This window comes from Ostrinia furnacalis, unplaced genomic scaffold (genome assembly GCF_004193835.3).
Source record: "Ostrinia furnacalis isolate ACB-3 unplaced genomic scaffold, ASM419383v2 OfSCF1132, whole genome shotgun sequence".
NCBI classification, from domain to species: domain Eukaryota; kingdom Metazoa; phylum Arthropoda; class Insecta; order Lepidoptera; family Crambidae; genus Ostrinia; species Ostrinia furnacalis.
In genome coordinates this window covers 1108522-1132329 of record NW_021131371.1, presented here as the reverse complement: position 1 = coordinate 1132329, position 23808 = coordinate 1108522, and the positions used below count along the sequence as shown (strand labels likewise).

At 35.2% G+C, this 23808-nt stretch overlaps 1 protein-coding gene across 1 annotated transcript in view; it reads right to left on the bottom strand.

Annotated features, from left to right (window-relative positions):
- Window positions 1-4292: 4292 nt before the first annotated feature.
- The window catches only part of LOC114351398 (uncharacterized), a 34540-nt gene continuing 15024 nt past the window's right edge, over window positions 4293-23808 (bottom strand). The window contains exons 2-7 of the mRNA XM_028302607.1: window positions 22368-22562; window positions 18567-18746; window positions 6011-6088; window positions 5588-5725; window positions 5145-5241; window positions 4293-4710 (exon numbers count right to left, since the gene is read on the bottom strand). Coding sequence (XP_028158408.1) covers window positions 4557-4710; window positions 5145-5241; window positions 5588-5725; window positions 6011-6088; window positions 18567-18746; window positions 22368-22562 — 842 coding nt within the window. The 3' untranslated portion in view covers window positions 4293-4556. The remainder of the gene's footprint in view (window positions 4711-5144; window positions 5242-5587; window positions 5726-6010; window positions 6089-18566; window positions 18747-22367; window positions 22563-23808) is intronic.

Here is a 23808-nt window from a genome sequence, read left to right as displayed (position 1 = left end):
AAATAGGGAAAAAGAATTTTAGATTTTGGTCTACCATTCAGGGCGAATGGAGGATATTGATTGTAAACAATGTGTGATACAAATAATGCTTACAAATTGAGTAATTCACTAGGGCACAAACGGAGCAACATGTTGCAGAACATGTCGCTAACCAAACCTACATAATGTTCTCAAAGACAATGTTTTTGCCCGCAGAGCAGTACATGTCCCGAGTCACGTAGAATGGTGCGCGTAACACTGAGAGACAGCTCGGGGCAGTTTGGGATTTTTGGGAACGTGTTGCTGCAACACGTCGAATCTGAGTTGCACGGGACATTTTGTTCCCTTGTATATCCAGGGCATAAGATTACCTCAATATGCAACAAATTTTCAGTTTCATATGACAGTCACATGAAAGCAGCGTGAGAAAAAAGATATAATTTCAGACAGAAAAAGAAATTGCCAGATCAACTTTTCTAAGCGCAATCGAAACGCCCCTTACACCCCTTCACAGACGATGCTTGCTCAATTGAAGCAGCCCATCGAACGCACAGCGTTGAATAGAGCTCTGTGATTGGTTCGTGTGTCATCCTGTGCGTGCACGCGCACTGTGAGACCTCATAGTAATATGTTTGTGATACGGGCGTCAGCTCACTTGCCCGGTTCATTAGGGCTGTACATTTTTTAGTTTTTAGGACAGTAACCTGTGTTGACGTTGGCAGTGTCACAGCAACCGCTGGGCGGCTGCCAGCTCTTCGACAATGCGGCCCAGAAATAGCGACGCGAAGGAAAGTGAACATTTTTTTTCGACACATACCAACCGGTGTGGTTCCGGATTTTTGACGGAGTTATTTTATGTCTTTTTAACAGAGTTGAATTACATTTGTGAGTTATATTATGATGGTGGATTGGGTGTTAAATGTTGGGTTAGAATTGACTGAGGTCTTCTTAACGGTGTTTATGCTGTTTATTAATTCGTATTTCGAATATGAGAACTGATGGTCTAGGATCTAGACGCTAGATAGAAGCTAGACTTCTGTTACTGCCTACAATTTGATGAATTAGTTATTCATTTTGCAGTTACTGACTACCTTTAATACTTACCTAATTAAAAGCTAAGGTTACGTTACGGTAAGGTTAAGAATTAGTACATAATTGTTTGTCAGTTTCTCTTTGTTTTCACTCCGATAAATTTTAATGAATTAATAATGCTATGTAAGGACTTATCATTGCAAATAATTAAACCAAAGAACGAAATTGTTTCAAGAGTTTATTCAATAAAAAAGAATTATAAATAGGAAGAACGTACATCAATACACACGATAATGCAAATATATTATTGGAATAAACAATACCACCCTTTGGATTCGTTCCATAATTGTTTTGAAGTTACACAACTATTCCATTTTGCTGAAAATAGCTGAAGTTCTTTCGGATTTCGGATATTTGGCAACTAATAATATCGTTTACTTGGCTATAGCTATAAAATATTTCTTAGCTATTTAATATGAATATTTTATGACGCCAAACTGCCGTTTAGTTTAGTGTCTTTTAACAAATTGTTAACCTCTTTTATATTGATTTGTTATATTTATGAAAACTCTATCATAATAAATATTTTTAAACGTAACAAAATTATATTCCAACATGAATTTGATATCGTGCTTTAAAGATTAATTTATCGTGTAACATCAGAACAATCATAAATATCCATGCAAAAAATATGAATTGCGTAATATAAAAGTACGATGACTAGAATCAATTGTATATACAAATCCCCATTTCAGCAGTTTATAAGGTACAAAACAACAATAGGCAGACTCATTCGAAAACACCCGAGATAGGGTCTCGCTCAAGGACGAAGTTTTTGGTATAAATAAAGGACAAAGCACACTTTTCAGCCTGGGAATGGATCGTAACCGTATCAACTCGAGGCGTTTATTCTTTGTATATGAAACTTCGTACTGCAACGCACACTAATATCCGCACCGTAACGCCTCGCAGTTTACAGCGCGGTGTTGATCGCATTCCAGGGTGATAAGTGTGCTATGGACCTTATGTAAGTTTGATACCAAAAACTTGCTTCTTTTTGCAAGCACTCAATACATTAAAACGAGGTTATATACATACTTCGTTAATCCTATAAGTTTAATAACGTCTTTGAAGGCATTGCAACGTAGCATTTCGCGTTATTATTGCCACTGAAGTACATAGATACAGATATTCAATATTAAATATTTAAAATGCCATAGCAATTCGCCTTTGCTTACAAGTAGTAACAATTATTTCAGCTGATATAATCTGATTTGGTCCACTAACCACAATCACATCATAATAAGTGATAGAAGATCAAAAGCAATAATAATAATTTACATGAATAATAAAACCTTTACACGGCGTTATTGGTAACATTTCGATATTGTTATTATTTGCCACAGAAAACTCTTTGCCAGTTAAGTTTATTCTGCCACCAAAACCACGAGTAAGTACTAAAACTTTAATAAAAACTACTATACTGATTAGGGTTTCTGATTTCTCGACCTATTTTTTTTCTCGAGTTTCGGGAATTCTCGAGGCCAAAGTCTCGAGTTTTCTCGGGTCTCGAGTCTTTTAATTAAAACTGTTGAAATCGGTTGAAATTTAATAAAAACACAGGTTTTTTAATCTAATATACCTACCTACTTTTATTGCACAACAATCAATATTAGAATTTAGTACCACTTATTTTGGTAAGGAAAGAAACAAAACATAAAATCTTCTTTTATAATTAATAATCATCATTATCATCATCATTTCAGCCACAGGACGTCCACTGCTGAACATAGGCCTCCCCCAATGACTTCCACATCGCACGGTTGGTAGCGGCCTGCATCCAGCGCCTTCCCGCTACCTTTATCAGGTCGTCGGTCCACCTTGTGGACTTAATATTTAATACTTGTATAATTAATATTAACTAATAATCACAACAAAAGTCATAAAGTCGCGTGTACTTTAAGGATAAATAACAATAAAAGTCTGGAGCTACAATTGAATCACTTGTTTTCTAAAAAACACAAGTCCAAATAGCAAAATTACGATAAATAGTTTTTTTTATAAACAAAAAAACATTTTTAATAAATTTCTTTTTTTTATGAATAACGAGGCAGTTATTTGACCACAATCGCACCTGATGTTAAGTGGAAAAGATAACGACTTGAATAAACTTTACGAGGAGGCACGAGTACCTAACGTAACAGACAGTTAACAAATTTTTCAGTCTTTAAATCAGTCAGAGTCAGGTATAGCATCTCGTTGGTGAACATTATATCCATGTTATTACTTAGTTTCGATTGAAAATGAAATATTTTATTCAGCGACACAAAACAGCATCAAAAATATGAAACAAAAGTAAAACTAAATAAAGATATTACTTGAATTGCAAATCAAATCAGTTAAAAAAAGAGAGATTAGGCCAGTCTAAAAGCAACGTTAACCTATGAAATAATTAAAAACTTACTTTTGTCTTAGAAAATAGGCTTTCAAGAATATTAAAGCTTCAAATTGGAAACTCGAGAATTCTCGAGCTCCGGTAATTTTTTTCTCGTCTCGAATGAAGCCAAATTTCTCGAGTTTTCTCGAGTTCGAGAAAGCTCGAGCAGAAACCCTAATACTGATTGATAAACGATCAATATTTTGAGTATTTCTTTGCTTTAGCTCTATAGGTAAACTTGCGGATTTCTTTACTCCAATAATAAAACGAGAAGTTTCATTTTATTACTGAAGAAAAATGTTTTTAAAAAAGTGAACAGACCTTTCCTATTATTTTTTTCTTTTTAAGAGCTTTTATGGCAGATGTTTGTTCTATAACCAGCCTGTAGGCAATCAACTTAACTGCAAAGAGGCCCTAAAATCTAGCATAACGACTGCTAATTACTGTTGCAAATCACTTATAAGATTAACAAGGCTTAACGTAGAAGATTTCAACGCATTACAGAGTAAATAGATAATTTGAGCATTGAGTTATTTTAGAACTTAAGTATAATTGATGAAGTGTTGAAAAATAAATTAGGTTCAAACGACGGTATGTACATCCGGTGAAAAATGAGGATTGAACGATAAATGAAGGGGTAATTTTCCGTGAAAATGAAAACTGTTAGTTTATTTTAATCCTAATACATGTATTTTTTTAATTTACGAACCAAATGGATATGTTGTTGTGTATTGTAATCCGATTAGACATTCATGAAGGAGTTTGGCACTTTTTATTCGTTTAATGAAATACATATACCTGCCTACATCTAAAGATAAGTAATTTATTTATAATGCAACTTGAATTAAGTTGATGGATAACAAGACAGGACTGTGATCTAGGCTATCCTTGATTTAAACAAATAAGGCAATGCTCAAATTATAATGCGCGGAACCCTTAAATATAAATGTCATTTTATAATGTGGTATAAAGAAAATAACCATATCAGTCGTGAGCTGAACAGCTGTTCCCTAATCTTGCGTAAAATACTTGGAAGACTAACGCTACCGCTATTGGTCGGTTGAGCACTGTTCAGTAAAGAGAAAAGTGAGGTGAAGGTGCAGTGACGTCATCGTCCAATGATGGTCGGCTCGTCGGCCATGGCCAGCTCGTCTGTGGCCGCTTTGTCACCTTTCCTCTTTCTGGAGTACCAGAGGAAGGAGGCAGCTGCGAAGAAGTTGACGAGCACCACGAACCAAGCGAGGAAGAAACTGATGTGGAAACTGTGGGAGAATAAAATAAAATTGTATTCACCATACCAAGTTATATTGCCATGGTACACAAGATTCTGTGACACCCACACCAAGCTAGTCCTTACTCATAGAATGAAATGGATTTCAATTAGTGTAAGCTCCATTGTTCAGTCATGGTTTTCAAACAATTATAGTACGTTAGAAATTTTGTAGGATGAAAAATTTGGAAACAGTAGTATCCAAGCTCTCACCAATTCTCTCCAAGAATCATAGTAGAGTCAGTGTCAAATAAGTTAGTGACCCCCAAAGTGGCCAAAAAGTTGATAACACAACTTATTCCAATTGTAACATAGACGCGTTGCAAACTTAGAACAAGTTGGCTGCTTCAGGTGTCAACTATTTGACGCTGACTGTACCTCTCTAATTTAATACCTAGGGTATCATTGTAAGACCTAGATACTTACTAATGGTAGGCACGTTCTGGATACACGTATGTTACACTCTTCTTCATGTGGTCCACTGATGACATCATCACCTGCACTACCACGAATGTGCATGCAGCTAAGAACAAAAACAAAATAATTAACAACAATTATAGTCAGATTCGGTTGAATAAATGGTTCAAAAGTATCTGCACATTGAACAAGGCACAAAAGGTGAACTTAATGGCCATGCAGAGACAAATATAGAAAAATCCTTGTGATAGTTTTGGCCTCATTACAGAGAGAACTTACAGACATCATGTTTTCATCACTTTTATTCATATAGCCTTTTGTTTGGTTTTTCTAGCACAAGGTATAATTAAGTTACCTACTAGCTATTCCCTGAATTTTGAATTGGTAAATCTGAAAACGGACAAATTGCTACAGCTGACTGCAGGTGTGTAATAATAAACCTTAATACTTACTGCTGATGAAGTGTATTCCCGCCGCAAGCCTCTTGAACATGTAGCGAGGGTTGCGGAAGGTGTAGATGGAGAAGCCACAGCCCATCGCCATCACGAACAGGCTGATGATGCCGAAGGAGATCATCGTCCTCACGTAATCTTTAACAAACATAAACTTTATCACGAGTCCAATAAAAGCTAATATTGAACAAGCAACAATGTAGGTAATCCCAATCATTTTTACGCAGAACAGGACAGGTGTTTGACCGCAATCACACCTGATGTTAGGTGAGAGGCAGTCTAGGATGGTACTAACCTGCACTGTAAGTGCCTTACTCTTGCCATAAGAAGGCCCGGATTAATGTTTATACTTATTTAACGAACATATCTTTTGTCCTTATCATAGGAATATCTGAATAGAAACCTTACTATTAAAATACTTACTAGCAACTATTAAATCATAAGCTGGGTCCAGCGGCTTGTTGTGTTCTAAAACGGGCTGCGCTAAGTAATTTGTGCATCCTGAAACAATAAAATTGTATTATGAACATTTAATCAAAAGCCTTAGTCTGAAAATACACTGCAAGACTAGCATCCGTATTCACAAACATTACTATGTCTCCCAGAGCGCGTGGACGCACAGGGTGAAACACGAACCAATCACAGACCTGATTCAACGCTGTGCGTTCGGTTTGCTGATTCACTTAAGCAAGCATCGTTTGTAAATACGGGCGTAATTATAATGTGTATGCCGATGCTAAAGTGACTATGCTGATCATATTTATTATAAGCATCTTTCTGACACATTTTAAGCACAAGCTCGAAATGAACAATTAAACTAAACTACAATTATGGCTAAGTATATCTTTTTTTTTTATCTTGGCATCCTAAAAACTGCGGGGACCATAAAAACGTAACGGTACCTATCTCATAGGGTGATATAATAAGGCATGGGTCGTCAGAAAAACACTGCCAAATTGAATCAGGAACTCGTATTGACCGGGTTTCTTTGGCTACAAAGAAACATGACACCACTCAAAGATGAAATAGAGTAAAGAATATTAAGTAGGTCACGAAGTACAAAAGAAAAGGAACTTTTTTGTCTGAGCACACTTGACAGCTTTTACCGATTATAAGGTGTTGAAAAGAAAAGTACCTACTTATAAGACTCAAAATGTTCTTCATGATAGGTATTTAAAATTATTATGATTTTTTGAACGAACAAACAAGCATGTTTTAGAAGTGCCTATAATGTAATGAAAGCTTTCAGGTTTTTAGCTAGAAAAATGTCCAGGAAGGATTTAAAATAATTAACTCTCTACTTCTACTTTGAACCCGTAATAGGAATCTTCTTAATCTGCGCCTGCGGCAGGAAGCAAAAAAGTTTAAAGTTCATGTAAAGTTAGACACTGAAGTTAAAATTTAGCTTTACAACTGCATTAAATTTACCTCCTGATACAAGATTATATCCTCACCTACATTTTTTAAATCCTATTATCTATTACCATTTCTTCAGACTTCTATAATAAATATTTGATCATTTGACTGGTGTTATCAAAAGTTATCCTGATTTAATCATAATTGGATTTTGTCCATTTATCCAACGCGTTCTTATTTATTTTCTTTCCACAATGAAGGTAACATCTCAAGCATCGCCCCCAAAATAAGTATCGATTCCTTTTATCCTACGAATCAGATAAGAGGTATCGATACGGATTGAAATCCAAAGCGGATCGATGTTGAATGAACTCGAGTATTACGATGGACAAGTTTCAAGGATGCTTTGTGCCCACTAAGCTCTGGAGTAGTTACGCTGACTTTGAATGTATTTATGGAGGTGGAACTTGAAACTCGTTGAGTTTTCTCGAGTAGGTAAGTGAGAAGCTGTTGCAGTTTTAAACATTTCGAATTCTCAGCGATTTTACAACCAAAAATATAGCATTGATAAAAAAAATATCTTCTTTTTTCCTGCATTTAGAAGGAACATTAGGCACCATGAAGGTGCCCTAGGGAAAAACCGCATGTAATAACAGGGGTAAATAGAAAAACCCATTCAGGAAAAATAAAAACGAAGATAGGATGTTCGGAGAATAAAATTCATTTGGCATACGTGTCAGTGCACTCTCGTCTTAGAGCTGAGATGGTAATATCAATAGCTGCACGTGATCTTACGTCACCACACACGTTATGACGTATCATTTCGTGCGTACAGTGAATGTTTATCGCTCACACAGTTCGCTATCCGTCCATCATCGTAGTCCCTTATTGCTCGATGTCAGATTGTTCCCGACTGCTTTCAATTATTTAAACTATCAATCCTGTTTTCGTCACGATAACTCCACACTCTTTTGTTTATTTATTTACATGACAAGAAACAGAGCGCGACTCAAAAGAACGTTTGTGTGTGGTATTTTTATCGGTGAGTATAAATCTTATTGTGTGGGCCGCTTTGAAAGCTCAGTTCTTTCTTGAAGAATTTAGACGGTTTAGCCGAGCCGATATAATTATGATGACGTTGGTTTACGATACGAAGTACACCTGGGTGAGATGTAACAAAACGGCTGTATTTTGAAGTCGATTAAGAGGGGAAAAAATGGGGCTCTACAATTACGATGAAGCACGTTGAATAAGTAAAGTAAGGATGCATGAAAATTCTGTGAATTACACTTTGAGGGCACAGCTATAACTCTGCAGCACTGGACATTGATTGCAGTGATCGGCACAGACTTTTCCCATCGTCGCCATTTTATATGAGTGATACTAATCTACTTCATAGGTAATATCTCGTGGTTACCAAGGCATCTCCAGGACATTGGATCCAGCATCTATCCTGACTCCTGTCATCATCAAGTGGTGATCGTCACTAAGGTGGGGCAGACCCAAATTCGTTTCACGTTCTTTTATAAATGTTAGTGTTTTAAAAATATCATCTCTAATCGTATTTTCCGTTATTTTTGTATTCGCGTTGTAAACGGATTAATTTATCATAACTGATTCATCCACGTATCATGTTCAATTTGAACAGGTGCTTACTGTTCTGTAAAGTAAACAAATTCGTAGGAAATTATTCGATACTGACGTAATATTATTATCATGTTTCAGTAATCGTTTCTTATAATTTTGAAACGACGTGATAATTTTGGATTTATTTTGTTTTTAAAGTAAGGTATATTTAAGAAGAGGTATGTCGCATGACATAAAATTAATGATTCAGCTATATACAACGTGTCCCAAAATTCAAGGATAAGCCGGCGCCGCAGGGTGGACATAGTCATGACTGCTTTAGGAAAAATAAGAAAAAAAATCTATCTCAATTATTTTTTAAGTTATATGATAAATTATGAAATTCGTCGAAAATTGACACCCCTTATGATATTTTACATTACCACGACTACAATTTTTCAAATACTTCAGTTTTTTTGTTTGTATCGACAATTTAAGTAGTGCTGCTGTCCACCCCAATTCTTAAAACCCTCAGAATCCTTGCAGTTTTTACACAAAAGTTAATCAAAATATGATATTTCCTTAAAATTTTGAACGATTTTTACTTACACTCCACTTTGACTCGTCGTTTTGTAAAAAAACAGTATGAACACTACTGCGGCAAGTTTTTTATAAAGTTGACACAACTATCCAAGATTCCGAAATGGTATAATACTCTAAGAAAACTAGTCGCAAAAAAGATATGCGTACCATTTTTACAAGCATTTCGCTTGTAAGTTAGTATGAGATAAATCTTGCAACTGAATTTAAAACCAGTTCTCCTTAACCAATTGAGCTGAAATTTGGTATACTTGTGTAAGTACGATGACAATGCAATATTATGGTACCATTGAGCTGGATGGAGTATGGAGGTGGCCATAGGAACTCTTAACGAAACGGCGGAATTACATCTAGTTTGGGTTCGTTGGACTTGTCTTTTCGAGCACTTTAGTGCTAGACGATGTTCAGGGTCCTGATGATGAAGTCAAGAGGTGGCAGGAGCTGGCCATAGGAACTCCTAAACGAAACGGCGGAAGCTTATCGAGTTTGGGTTCGTTGGATTTGTCTTTTCGAGCACTTTAGTGCTAGATGATGTCCAGGGTCCTGATGATGAAGTCAATTATAATTTTCAAACGAAGTCAAGCTTGTTTTTAAATAAGTTTTTTTTATTACAACTTTATTTTAAGCTTTTTAGTTGTTTCTCAATCTCATGGCCTAAGTGCTCGGGAAGACAAATCCAACGAACCCAAACTCGATAAGCTTCCGCCGTTTCGTTTAGGAGTTCCTATGGCCAGCTCCTGCCACCTCTTGACTTCATCATCAGGACCCTGAACATCATCTAGCACTAAAGTGCTCGAAAAGACAAGTCCAACGAACCCAAACTAGATGTAATTCCGCCGTTTTGTTAAGAGTTCTTATGGCCACCTCCATACTCCATCCAGCTCAATGGTACCATAATATTGCATTGTCATCGTACTTACACAAGTATACCAAATTTCAGCTCAATTGGTTAAGGAGAACTGGTTTTAAATTCAGTTGCAAGATTTATCCCATACTAACTAACAAGCGAAGTGCTTGTAAAAATGGTACACATATCTTTTTTGCGACTAGTTTTCTTAGTGTATTATACCATTTCGGAATCTTGGATAGTTGCGTCAACTTTATAAAAAACTTGCCGCAGTAGTGTTCATACTGTTTTTTTACAAAACGACGAGTGAAAGTGGAGTGTAAGTAAAAATCGTTCAAAATTTTAAGGAAATATCATATTTTGATTAACTTTTGTGTAAAAACTGCAAGGATTCTGAGGGTTTTAATAATTGGGGTGGACAGCAGCACTACTTAAGTTGCCGATACAAACAAAAAAACTGAAGTATTTGAAAAATTGTAGTCGTGGTAATGTAAAATTTCATAAGGGGTGTCAATTTTCGACGAATTTCATAATTTTTGTGTAACTTAAAAAATAATTGAGATAGATTTTTTTTCTTATTTTTCCTAAAGCAGTCATGACTAGGTCCACCCTGCGGCGCCGGCTTATCCGTGAATTTTGGGACACGTTGTATACTCTCGACATTCGTCCGACAGCTTTTTCTTAGCTTTTTTTCACAGACTGGACTACGGAAGTGATTATTAGCACATCATTACAGTCATAGTCAGCTCAATGTCAATGTTAGCTGACTTATTCGAAAATTTGCTGTAGTTTGCTGACGTAGGCTATTTAAATGCTTTTTGTCTGGTACTGGTACCAACAATTTTTATCAGAATTTTGCCTTCGTGTGTAGCTGTTCTCCACCAAAAAAATCACCATTCTAAACAATGATTTAAACAGTAAACCCACCAGTCACGGGATGGACCGCCAGCCTGTCACACGTCACACTGATCCCGTCAACCGTGACGCTTCAGGGTCAATTCGAAGCGCGCAGAGCATTCGCGTTCGTAAACATTTTAACGAATGGGGGCGATAACAAACGCTGCTGTTTTGCAAGACGCTCAGTTTAGTGAGTTTGATTTACAATGCTTTGTTTATTGTATCTCCGAACCATTGTCTGTAGACCTGCATAGATGTAGCGAGGTTAATAGTTGATTACCTAATCTTTGTTAATTTTGACACTATCTGTGGAAGTTCTCATACAAAAAAAAAGACAATTTTTCTTTTTTTTTCTTTTCGTGAAAATCTGAAGAAGCTCGCGAGTTACAATACAGGTTTTTTTTCTATGTAACTTTCTAATTAATTTCTTTAAGAACCAATAAACATCTTGGGCCTTATTACAAAAATGTTAAACCCGGGACGAACTCTGGTTGAAAGTGACAATTCCATACTAAATGTCAATTTAAACCAGGGTTCAAACCGAGTCTAACTTTTTGTAATAAGTGGGTATGAGTGTACTTTCTAAGATGTTAATCAAACGTACCTACTTAAAGTTTTATGTCTATGATTTAGACGACGTTTTTATGCATCTCATACAATATGAATCCGCACTAGCACTGATGCATATTCTTAGCTACAAAACGTGCATCTATCATGAAACATTTATTGGACAATTTTGCAATTTCTAGAATCCCAAAGATCAGCTAAATCATAAAATGTTTTCTGTGAATTTGTGTGAACTATTTTACTGTCACCTAGTAGGTAGTGCCCGCAATTTCGAATGTATAGAAATCGCTTCCCAGTCAGGGAGCCTAAATTATAGTTACTTAACATCTATTTGGGAAATCTAAAACCGCTGAACGGAATATAATTGTATTATCATTGTTTGATACATAACTTGACTCTTGGCCGGTCGTTGTTTTACACACACTTAAACGGTATCAGCGGATAGGGCGCACATACGACACAGTATACGATGTTACACCGGTATGCACAGAAACAAAGATGGCAGCATTTGTATTCTGCACAAATTTGACACATGTCAAACTAAAACTAATTCTCCTTCTAATTCCTGACAAGATATTTTACTGACTTGAAAAATTGGCATCACAGCGCTATACACATCGTAATTTTACCCGTATAGTTGGCAGCTCGGAACAGCCGAAAGACATAAAATTATCATTAATTTCGTTGCAAAATAAAAATGTTGTAAATTATTGTTTACTCGACTTTTCTGGCGGCCGAATTTTGACAGGTTGATTTCAATGACATGGTTGATGATTTAACATCATGTCATAAGTTCATAGACCTCAAAAACCCTGAAGTTCTTTTGTTTTGTTTTATTTTCTTCTTTTATTTACCGATGATATAGACTTGACACTGGCTTTAATTATGTGCAAACAGCACGAAGCCGTAAATAAACAAAAAAACTACCTATTTATCAGTTGATAATTAACACTCATGGTAAAAATCTCATATTTTTAAAATCCATAGGAGAGAATTTTCTTTATACGAATTAGGTGTTTGCTTTTTAAATAAAATGTTAACCTTTTGACCCCCAACCACGGTACAAAACCACGAGAGATACCTAATACCTATAGGAAATGTATTATTAGCTGACCAAATAGACCTGAAAAACTCCCTAAAATCTCAAATTCACATAGAAATAGAAACGAGGTCGTATCCTCTAGTGTTACAGAATTATCTCAGCCGTTAATGGGTTTTGCTTTGAAAACACTCCCCGGGGAGTGAAAAAGTAAAGACGTGTCAACGTCATGCTGCGAACCCATGGGAGACTTAGCTTTAATTTTAGTATCCCCTTTTTTTCTGATTGACCAACATAACAAGATATAAATAAATGCTTAAAATTTTTCTTACTGAGTGTCCTTATAGAACTGAATGCCCTGAATTTTTCATCTCAATTTTAGGCAAGACATTTTTGATGCCTTATTTTCTAGTATGTCTTGGCAAAGGGTCAAAATAGTAAGTTCATTCATTCGTTTCAGCCAATATTAAATGACGTTCACTGCTGGACAAAGGCCGCCCCCAAGGATTTCCATAACGGCCGGTTATACCCTGCCCACATCCAAGTACTTCCAGCGACCTTCACCAGATACTCCACCTAGTGTAAAAACGTCAAACTTCAAAATAGTAATTTATGTTATTATACCATTTTTCTTCTATGACCTATTCATTCAGACTAGAAACACAAACAAAAGCGGGTTAGTAGTAGTTACGCCTACTAAAAAAAAAAATATTATTGAAAGGGGACGTTTCGCACATTCGTACGAAGGAAAATCGTGCGAAACTACTACTAACCCACAAAAGCAACCCACCCATCTTAACCCTAGAGTAGTCGCGCCTTTCCGTGAAACGTGAGTGCTCGCGTATGAGCATTTTGCCGCCCAAACTTAAAGTCCGGTTGTGTGTCAAATAACAGTTTAAAAATATGAAGAATAGTTAAAAATGATAGAATAAAGCATACACTATTAGAAAATAACGCTTATTAAAGATTTGTGGTTAAAATTTAAAGAAAAAAAATATTTTGGAAATGTTAGGAAATATTTATAGAAATCTTAGAAACACTATTGTTTTTACCTACATACATCATCAAATTTTAAACTTATTAGCACACTTAAAGGTTTTCCTTACATATGACATGTGCTTCAACAAAACAGGCCTGTCAAATGTGCATTTAATGTGCGTTTCACAGTAAATTTGCACAACTATTGCACCCTTGGCACATCATTTTCAGATTCTGCCGCTGATTGTTCTATAACAGTATTGTAATGACTATGTTTACTTACTTCATAACTTTAGTATACATTTTCCACTAATTTTAGTGCACCAGCTTCTTCGAAATCCGACATCTTCCTTGTTTTTTCATTTTTTGTATTGTACGTGAATTTTACCGAAAACGACATGAAATAAATTAAGCAATAATAGTAATTATCAATGTTATGACGTCATTAATGTCAAAACAACATTATACGCAATGAAAACTAATAATTTTCCAACTACACTAAAAACCAGACACACAAATTTTACTTACGTCAGTAGTCGCGCAGAGTAGTNGTGAGCCAGAGAACCCAATTCCCTACTACTGCGCAGTGAGCAATTTGCCGCAAAACGTGACATACGTTCAACAATCGTTCTCTATTGCGGTCACCTGCGCACTAAATTTCTTCTAATTTCTAATACATGGAGGTGAAGTATGGGGAGGCAGCTACTGAAACGCTTGACTTTAACAAACGCATCGTGTAGAAAATAACTCGATTTTTTTACCGAGGGCGGCAAAATGCTCATAGCGCGAGCACTCTAGGGGTTAGTAGTAGTTTCGCACGATTTTCCTTCGCACGAATGTGCGAAACGTCCCCTTTCAATAATATTTTTTCTAGTAGGCATTTCGCCCGGATGTATTAAAAGTATTCAAATCGCGTGCGAATCGACTCTTTTTTTCAACTAGTAGTATGCGATTACTAGTTCTCAAAAGGGTCAATTCGCACCCGTTTTTAATACTTTTGATAGATCCGGGCGAAATGCCTACTAAAAAAAAATATTATTGAAAGGGGACGTTTCGCACATTCGTGCGAAGGAAAATCGTGCGGAACTACTACTAACCCAAAAATAATTATCATAATAGCATATAACAACAACTAGAGTTAATTTTATTGCCAGTGTTGTATATTCCACAACTTAGTTTCTTCGTATATCTGTGATATTGAATTTCATAATAGCCGCATAAATGAATAATGATTACGTATAAACGACCCGGAATGTTTATGACATCACTATGATGAGACTTATTGAGATATGAATTTCATAAAAGGAGACCAATTTCCGGATGCTTTCAAGTAAATCTTGGTGAGTCGTTGCTATGATATTATGATTACTTATATTTATTTCACTTGATGCATTTCATAAAACAAATAGGTATGCGTTGTTGTTAGTTTATTTATCTTATATTTTTGTTTTAATAAAACTTAACAATAAGCACATAATAAAGTAATAAGTGTCTGTGATAAAATTCTATTTATTTTCTTCTAATTCCACATTTTTCGTAGACCTCGATCTGAATATAAAAGTTTTTAAAGATACCATCATTATTTTCTACTTTTAAAGTCTTTTTACGCTTAGTGTGCAAATAAATACAATTCAAGTTGATTTTGACTTTAGGAACATGAGTCTTTAGTCTTAATTGAAAAATTGCCCATATCCGTCTTCCTCGTACAATGTATAATCACATTGGCAAATTTCTCGTAAGGTCTGATGGAATTGAGTTATTCCCTTGTATCAGCGTAATTCAATTTATAATTTAATCTAACCTACAATGGCGGCCATGATGAAGTTTTGGTCGTAATATTGCGCGGGGAAATGAGTGAAAGAAAAAAAAATGCTATTTACTTTTGTTTGTGGAATTGAAAAGGGGCCTTTTGTTACACATTTTAGATTTTTTTGTACAGATTTTGGCAATTTATACAACCGTGGGGTGAAATGCCCTACTTTTGTCTGTACACTAAAATGAGGGCAAAGAAGCGTTCAATAGATTAACTGGAAAAGCTTTCTTGAACATAAATCCTAGTAAGGTGAGTATGTGATCAAAAGAACTAACTAAAGTATCAAATAATGGGTTGCCAAACCAAAGCTAGGCCAACTAGCACCAGATCTTAAATGAATATTAAACTACTCCATCAAATATAACAATTCCATGATCTAGGTGCGTGCAAATCTCACATTTTTCTTATTATTTTAAGAAACTGTACAAATCACTTCGTTGTTCGTGTAATTATATCGTTCAACAACTGTTGGATACAATCAACAAAAGCCGTAACGTATTACATACTACTTAACCCGTAAATGATCGGTTACTACTGTGTAACAATGTTGCTATGTTGTAACTGTTGCTAAAATAGCATTACAATAGCGACAGACTGCAGTTACAATAGGTTGTGCACATCGCACAAAGAACGGGCGGAAAATAAAAAACATGAGCGGAGTGAGCGCGTAGAATATTCTTTATACGTAAAAAAATCCTTTTGGGTAATATAAAATTATCATATCTTTTAAGTGCAGAAGGATCTAATAAAATTGTAATACATTTGGTATTATGTATGCAACTAAGCGAAATAATCCTGATCTCAAATCAATTTATAACCTTCTACACATATCATGGAAGTATAGTGTTTGATTACTTATTATGTTTTTTTTTATTATTATTATTTTAAATTATGTTGAATTTTTTATATTATTATTTTATTTTTCCATAAAATAATCACCCAATTCTTTTCTAATCCAAATCTCAGTACCAACGAAATTACATATTAAATTACAACTCATTGACTCAACGGCTATAAAAATGACGCTTACAAATTTTAACTAAGATATAGAAATAGCCCGAAAGAAAAGTAAACTAGGCAGAGTTAATGGACTTGCCGACTGAGCAAAAACAGAAGGTGGTTTGGTTAAAATAAACTATGCTCTAGTCCGCCAGAAAATACCCGTGAATCCCAAACATTTCAGATTGTTTATGTTTTTTGGCACTTTTCATAGAATTCTGCTTAACAAAGATCTCGGCAGCTCATTGGAAGGGTTAACGGTAAACTTATTTAACAATTTTAGCTATTTTTAAAGTTTATAAATTTATTTTTAACGAGAATGTTAACAGAGCTATCTATATTCACCCAGGGTCGGGGCATCTATTCAGTTTAACTACTTATATTTCGTCTTATTCCTGTTTTGTCTTCGCATTTACCTTTGTATGACAATTCTTTTTTATTTGACTCCTCATAAGCATCTTTGTTTACTAAGAGAGTGTGATAACACACTCTTACACTATTTTACTCAAATTGCTTAGGTACTGTCTTTTTCAGAATATCATAAAAACACTCTAGCTGGCTCTATCATGCGTCTTTAACTTTTAAATCAAAACTTTTTGAGTTTAATTGTACCTAGGTGCATTCCATTAAAAACCATGTAGCTAAAATAATTTTTGAAAGAAAAAATCGTAAAAAATGCGTAAAATAGAGTAAACAAAAAGAAATCATTATGTTAATTTGAACATGAATTAATGCAGCCGTCAGATTAGATACTTTGGGAGCTGTTTTGTGTCTAATTTTTGCAGGAAGATGTTAGTCTAGATCGTTGGATCGCTCATTAATTCACGAATTTGTTTAAAAATTACTGAAAAGATTAATGTCTCGACTACGTTATTATAATCGTTCTATAACTGTTTCAACACACATAATTTGTAGCAAAATTTAACCCTCGCTGTACGAGGTGGGGTGTGACACACCCCAGTCCTTTAAAAATAGCCACAATTTTAAAAATTTGCAAGTGCTGAATTTGAAATTCTCAGTAGCTGGAATTATGACACTGTTGCTTCGATCAGCGTTGCAAAATCAGTCCAGCGGTGACTACCAACTGAGTTACATGCCTTTAAAGTGCGTGTGGGTGTCACACACCCCACCTGGTACGGGACGTTGTTAAAAAGTTTAAAAAAAAATCTAACAGTTTTGGTGTAATTTATATATTTTTAGCTTTGTCAATTGAATAAAATTCAATACAAATATTATTTTTCGTGATTTTTACGGTATCTAAAATTTTCAAGCACTTTTAGTCAAATGAGATGACTTTTAGTGCGAATCTGGAAGTTTAGTACTGAGATCCGAAGATGTATGTGAACATACACTTATGGGCTACAATTTATACTTGGTGATACAATTTATGGGCTACTGAAATGGAATAACATATTTTATAAATAAATAAAATTGTTACGCTCCCATTTTATGCATTGAGCATACTCATTTTCTTTCATCAGAATTGTGGTAAATTGAAAACCGATGATCAAAACAAATTTATACCCTTCCAGTTTTTAATTTACTTTTAAATTATAAGTAAATACTTGTACTTTGTTAAATAAAAACGGTTGTCATAATTAAAGGCACTAATTAAAAATTATACATAGGAAACTGATTCCTAAATTACAAGAACAACGGAAATTGTGTCTTTTTGTTTTTTTATGATAAAAATGTTATAATACATATTTTCAGCTCAGAGCATTTCTTAAACCTAATTAGCATAGGTAAATAATCAATATTAAATATTAAATTCCACCTCAAAAAATGTTGAATGAAAATTTTATCACTTTGTATATTGGGGTGTGTCATACCCCACCTGGTACGGGACGTAACTTTTAGTCACCTCGTACACGGAGGGTTAAACCCTAGCATGAGTTACGGTGTGTACCATAGTAAAGTTATAAACAGATGTTAAACACTGGGAAAAGCTTTAATTTGATGAAGTTTTGTTTTGTACTAAATAAAGTACAAACCACAACACACTGAATTCTGTTAACTTTAATAGTAAGGAGTAAGCAATAAAAGTGTACATAATGCATTTACTTTTACAATATTTTTTTGTTGCAAAGTAGGTAGCCTTTTTTACTACAAGTTAAGACACCACTGTATCTAGCTTGATTTTTTTATGGGACAGGAGGCAAACCAGCAGACGGATCACCTGATGGTAAGTGATTACCGTCGCCCAAAGTCACCCGTAGTCCCGTGGGCGTTACAAATGCGTTGCCGATATTCTATCATCCACACATTACTAATTATTGTTATCGTAGAATTGAATTAAAAAAAAGCTGGTACTCACTTAAGAAAAACTTTCCCTTCAGCCCCGTAATGTCATTCTGCGGCTTTGGCTGAACGGATTTGGTGACGTTGTGCTCGTCTGTCACCGTCACGTTATCAGGCTGGAAGACATGCCGGCAGATCTCCCACACTCCCGAGTCGCTGTACATGAGGTACCTGCCTTTTTTGGGCAGATATACACCTGGAAGCAAAATAAATTATGTTTATCTTTATACACAGGGTTTTGAAGAAACAGTTTGCAGCAAAATGATTCATATAAATAGGGATTTCAAAAAACTACTTCACAATCATATGATTAAAGAGAAAAAGACATGCAAAGTAATCGTTACGCAGGTAATTCACTGAAAATCAGTTTCGAGAAGATAACTAACCCTAGTGTAAATTTTTACCGGCCTCTACGTGGTGATTGCCTATTAAATCAGTATTAGCGGAATATCTGATCTACATCTCTCACTCAGTTCGATGTTTTATCATGAGTGACAGCGACAAATAGATCTATTTGTTACACCGAAGCTATTAAGTCCTCCAAAAGACAAGCCATTATCCAAAGACAATCGCGATTACCAGAAACATTATACTAGGTCGCACCTGGAAATAATTGACAGTGTTAATGATCCCAATGCTCACTTGGAGCCAAGCCAGATTGTTTGCAAGTAATTAATATAATAACGACCGTGGAGCCACGCTTGCGAGAATGCCAAGTTTTAAATCTTTTCTGCCTGAAGTGTGCGTCCGAAGTTTGTGACTCGAAAATTGATGTCAATTGTATTCACAATCCTGTGTTTACGATGAACAGATTCAGCAAATTATTAGATTTATTGCCTTGGGCAACTAAAAATACGAAATTATTTCAGTCGCAACACGTTCTGCTTTGTACCAAAAATATCTACTTTTACAAATATTTCTGGTGATACAATTTACTTTCAAATTTATTTATAAAACGACAAACAGTACATCAAGCTAATATTGTGGCAAATCGGATGGTAATAGGTACTCGTAAAGAGCAATAATAATGGGTAATCTGATGTCCTGTCGACAGTACAAGAGTACAACACATTTTGTTCAGTTTTTCGTAACCGTACCTTGATTTATGTATTTTGAAGATAGCCATATTATCAAGAACATAGGTTACAAGAGCGATCAAATTTATTGTTCTACTGCGAACATCTTCTGCTTTCGGGAAGTCTGAATAATACAACAATACTACGAGTATAATGGATTCCACAGTAAATACATAAAGATGTTTTAGTACTGTACTACTCATCGCTATCGTCTCAAAACAGTAGCATTTGGGCGCAAAAACTTGGCGCTCCACTTACAATGCCAAAAGCCGTGGCGGACACTTTCGTCGCCAGTTAATCTAACGTGGAGCCGCACACGGTCTAATTACAGAACACTTTCCCGACTGGAACCAGACACTGTCCACATTACACGGATGACTCACCGTGTCTTCAGCATTTAAATATTAGACGAATATTCGGGAAGGAAACACCTTAATTGAATCGTTTATAGAACGTCTCACTCGGACACCTCATGTCATGGTGACGTCGTGATGATTAGAATATTATGATTTTGCTTTGAGAGAAAAATTTGCTTGAAAGAAAGATTGTTTAGACCGGGCTTTTTATGCCATTAGGGAATAGTTATTTTCAAAAATAATGGTAATTGTTGGTAGGTACATAAAAATTTTAACGTGAAAAAGATTTAAATAAAACAAAATACGTTATAAGCTTTACAAAGGTCAGATAGACAGTCTGGCCATTTCTCATAATGTGGCAAATATTCATAAAAGTCATAATCATAACCAAAATAATTGCTTCTAGAATCTACACATACCGTATCTATTGATTTATTATTACACGTGCCCCTAAACCTGTCAGACCAAATTCTTTCAGTAATTTATATGAAGGGCCAATGCAATAATTACACATATATTTTACGCATCGTTTAAACAATAGCTTTAATCCTATACTATTCTACGAATGCCAGACGATTAGCATTTGGGTGAGCTTGTGATGACATTTTTGGCTAGCCAATAATGCAGTTTGTTCTATACTACGCACTACTTTCATGGACAGAAATAGACGAGGCGGGCGTTGAACTCAATGCCACATGGGTTTAATTAATAACCCATGTGAAGCATGAAATTAGTTTTGGATTGTTCGAATATATCTTTAAGTCGTAGTTAATCGTCAGTTAATTAAAATATGATATTGCTGTTATGTTTATTGTGCTGTTGGCGTTTTGTTGTCTGATTCATTATGAAATAGAGCTTTGATTTCTATAAGATGCCGATTTTTCTTCTGTAGTAAGTTGTAATTGATCTTATTTCATCTCTAAATCTCTTCAACATTATACAGGATGTCCCAAAAAGAGCGTGCCAAGCTTTTAAGGAGATATAGAAGATAGTCATCAATTAGTCTAAAATTTTCTTTCTTTTTTTTTTTTTTAAATAAATAAATAAATCTTTATTAATTTCTTCACAAGTAAGTTTCCAATTACATTTAGGATATACTAACAATAAACCGCATTTTTTAAACAATATTACTTATTGTGAAGACTGGTGCTTGATATGGGTTGGTAGGTTTCTTAGGTTTGGCACGCTCTTTTTTGGACACCCTGTGTGTATATTTTATGGTATTCACATTAAAATTGCTGTATTCATTTCAAAATAGTTTTCAGGCATTCTTTTGCGTAAAAGAGTCATTGTTTTTCTCATGTTTATAAATACGAAATGACCTTGCATTACCCTGTGTTTATACCCAATTCCCCTATCTCATCTTATTGTTCATGTTTGTGTGAGATAAACAATCACACTCAAATAAGCTTTGGTGCTATTCGAATAATCTAACTTCTTATCTTAAGTCTTGTGGTCTCGTAAAGTCTACAGTCTAGACTTGTACTACGAAACAGATAGGAACAGAAGACTGTCACCTGTATGTACTTCATTTTTCTTACGCACACAGATGTCTCAAACGGGCGGTATTCCCGCTCGCAATGGTTTAGACTGGTTTGCGACACTTCGCCCGTGTCGTGTCTCTGAGCGTTGTTTGTGTGTGCGTTATCCGAGATTATTTTGTATGTAGATTGTCTTCTGTTCCTATCTATTTTGTGCTTGTACTTTGTTAGAAAGTACTGACAATAGCACATCAGAAAAACAGTTTCGTTGGAAAATAGTACCTGTTACAACTACATAAGATATACCCGTCTTTCGCTTGTTAAGTCTGTACACAGTATTTTTGTCAAACTATTTGTCGGTCTCATTGCTGCAACTCACACGCATATAAAATAACGTAAACAGATGGCGCTATTCGGGTTTATAAATAACCGTTTCATGAAGTCTTTATGGTGTTAACTGGCGATAAAATCTAAAACTGGTGCACACACCGATGTTATTCATAAATAAATTGTGAGTACTATAATACTAGGCCGTGAATCTTTTTGACTGAAGAACGTTGTGTGATTCTATTTAGTGCTTTAAAATTGCGTAAGGTTTTGGAGCATGTAACTAGCACTGTTGTTAAATGTTTGCTTTTTAAAAACAGTACCAGAGATTAAACATGAAAAATCAACAAGTTTATCGAAAATGAATCGTCCAAGAAAGCAAAGAGAACGGTGTAATGTGGTCACTTTTCTGCAAATTAAATTATTACAGATCCATTTTTTCTGTGCTCATAATAGCATGTGATTTATACAGTACAATAAGCAAAGCATTCGGTACCTATGAATCCTCTCCCTTAACACTACAGTAAAAGCTACGATCGTAACACTTTATAAAAGACAAAATAATATAATAACTTACCATTTCCTCCTTCTATATGGACCCACTTCTCTGTGCAAACGGCTGTGATCCACACAAAAGTACACAAGCCTATCAGCACGGTACAGGCGAAGAGTATGCGTCTCTCCAGCAGCAAGGCTTGCATCAGTGGGCGCCTCTCGGCAGCGCCCACTGATGATGCCGTTGACATCTTATCCGTCTCCATCATCATTTGATCTGAAACCAAAGGGAAATGATGTTAGTGATGAAATAGCTTCAAGAACAATCGTGTGCTGCAGTTTGAAATTCACGGATGACAAAACTATTTAAAAAATACATTGAGAGAAATTCAAAAGAACTGGTTTTAAAAATATTTTTTTTTTGTGTTTCTACTAGGGCACTATTTAAGTTGTGAGCCTCGACAACATAACGTGTTGTTAGACGACATCTGATACTTTTAATGAAAAGTTTGACAATTTTGACTACAACCTTATTCAAAACTTTTTATCATTTGAGCACGTTTTGTATTATTAACATTGAATTGAAAATTATCTTGACTACAAAAACATGGAATTGACTTGCGGAAATTTTCGCGCGAAGATTTATTATGACTTTCGACGTGGTTAATCAATACAAAACTGAAGCGGTCAGCTAAATTTCACTTTTGGTGATAAAGATCTGTCCTTTACCATTGTAAAACGCTAGTTTAAGAAGTATAATATTGTATGTCATTGGCTCACCAGTGAACTTTGCGAAAGTCGTCCAAAATGACTAATAGTGGCGGAAAACATTGATGTTGTCAGAAAAATGGAAGAGAAACCTCGTCATGTGATATATCGTAGGATTGAGATAATCCTAGGCATTAATTCCACTAGCAGTAATAAAATATTGTATGACCATATTATGGTAAATACGTTTTTTTCTCGCTGGATGTCACAAAATTTTTGAAACGCTCAATAGGACGCTTGTGTCGTTTAGTCCTTGGAAATGTTTGATAAATACGTTTAAAAAGCTTTAAAAGCCGTTTTTAAAATTGTGACAGTTGACGAATTAAGGATCTATGCATAATGATCCTGAAAATAAACAGCTATCGACTATGGAGGTGTTTTAAGATGAACCAATTCCAACAAAAGTCCCATGCGCTCGGAACTCTTTGAAACTTACGGTCGCCTATTTTTCCGAAATATCCGATTATATGACAGAAACGTCACTAGAGAAATTTAGAATGGTTAATTCTTAATAGTAAACAGCCACTTTTTTCCAAAAGTCTTCAGTTTAATAAGGGAAACTGGCCAGCATAGTCGAATTGCCATTCGTGACGAAAATGTGAGCTTTTACACGTCTCGTCAAACAACTGACTATTTGAACACTCAAAATATGAAATAAACAGGTCCAATGCTACAAAATTCTTGCTTGGAATCTAAACACTTCTTTTGGTACCCATTATATTAAAATTAAATGCGTGAACAGCGATTTATGTAGC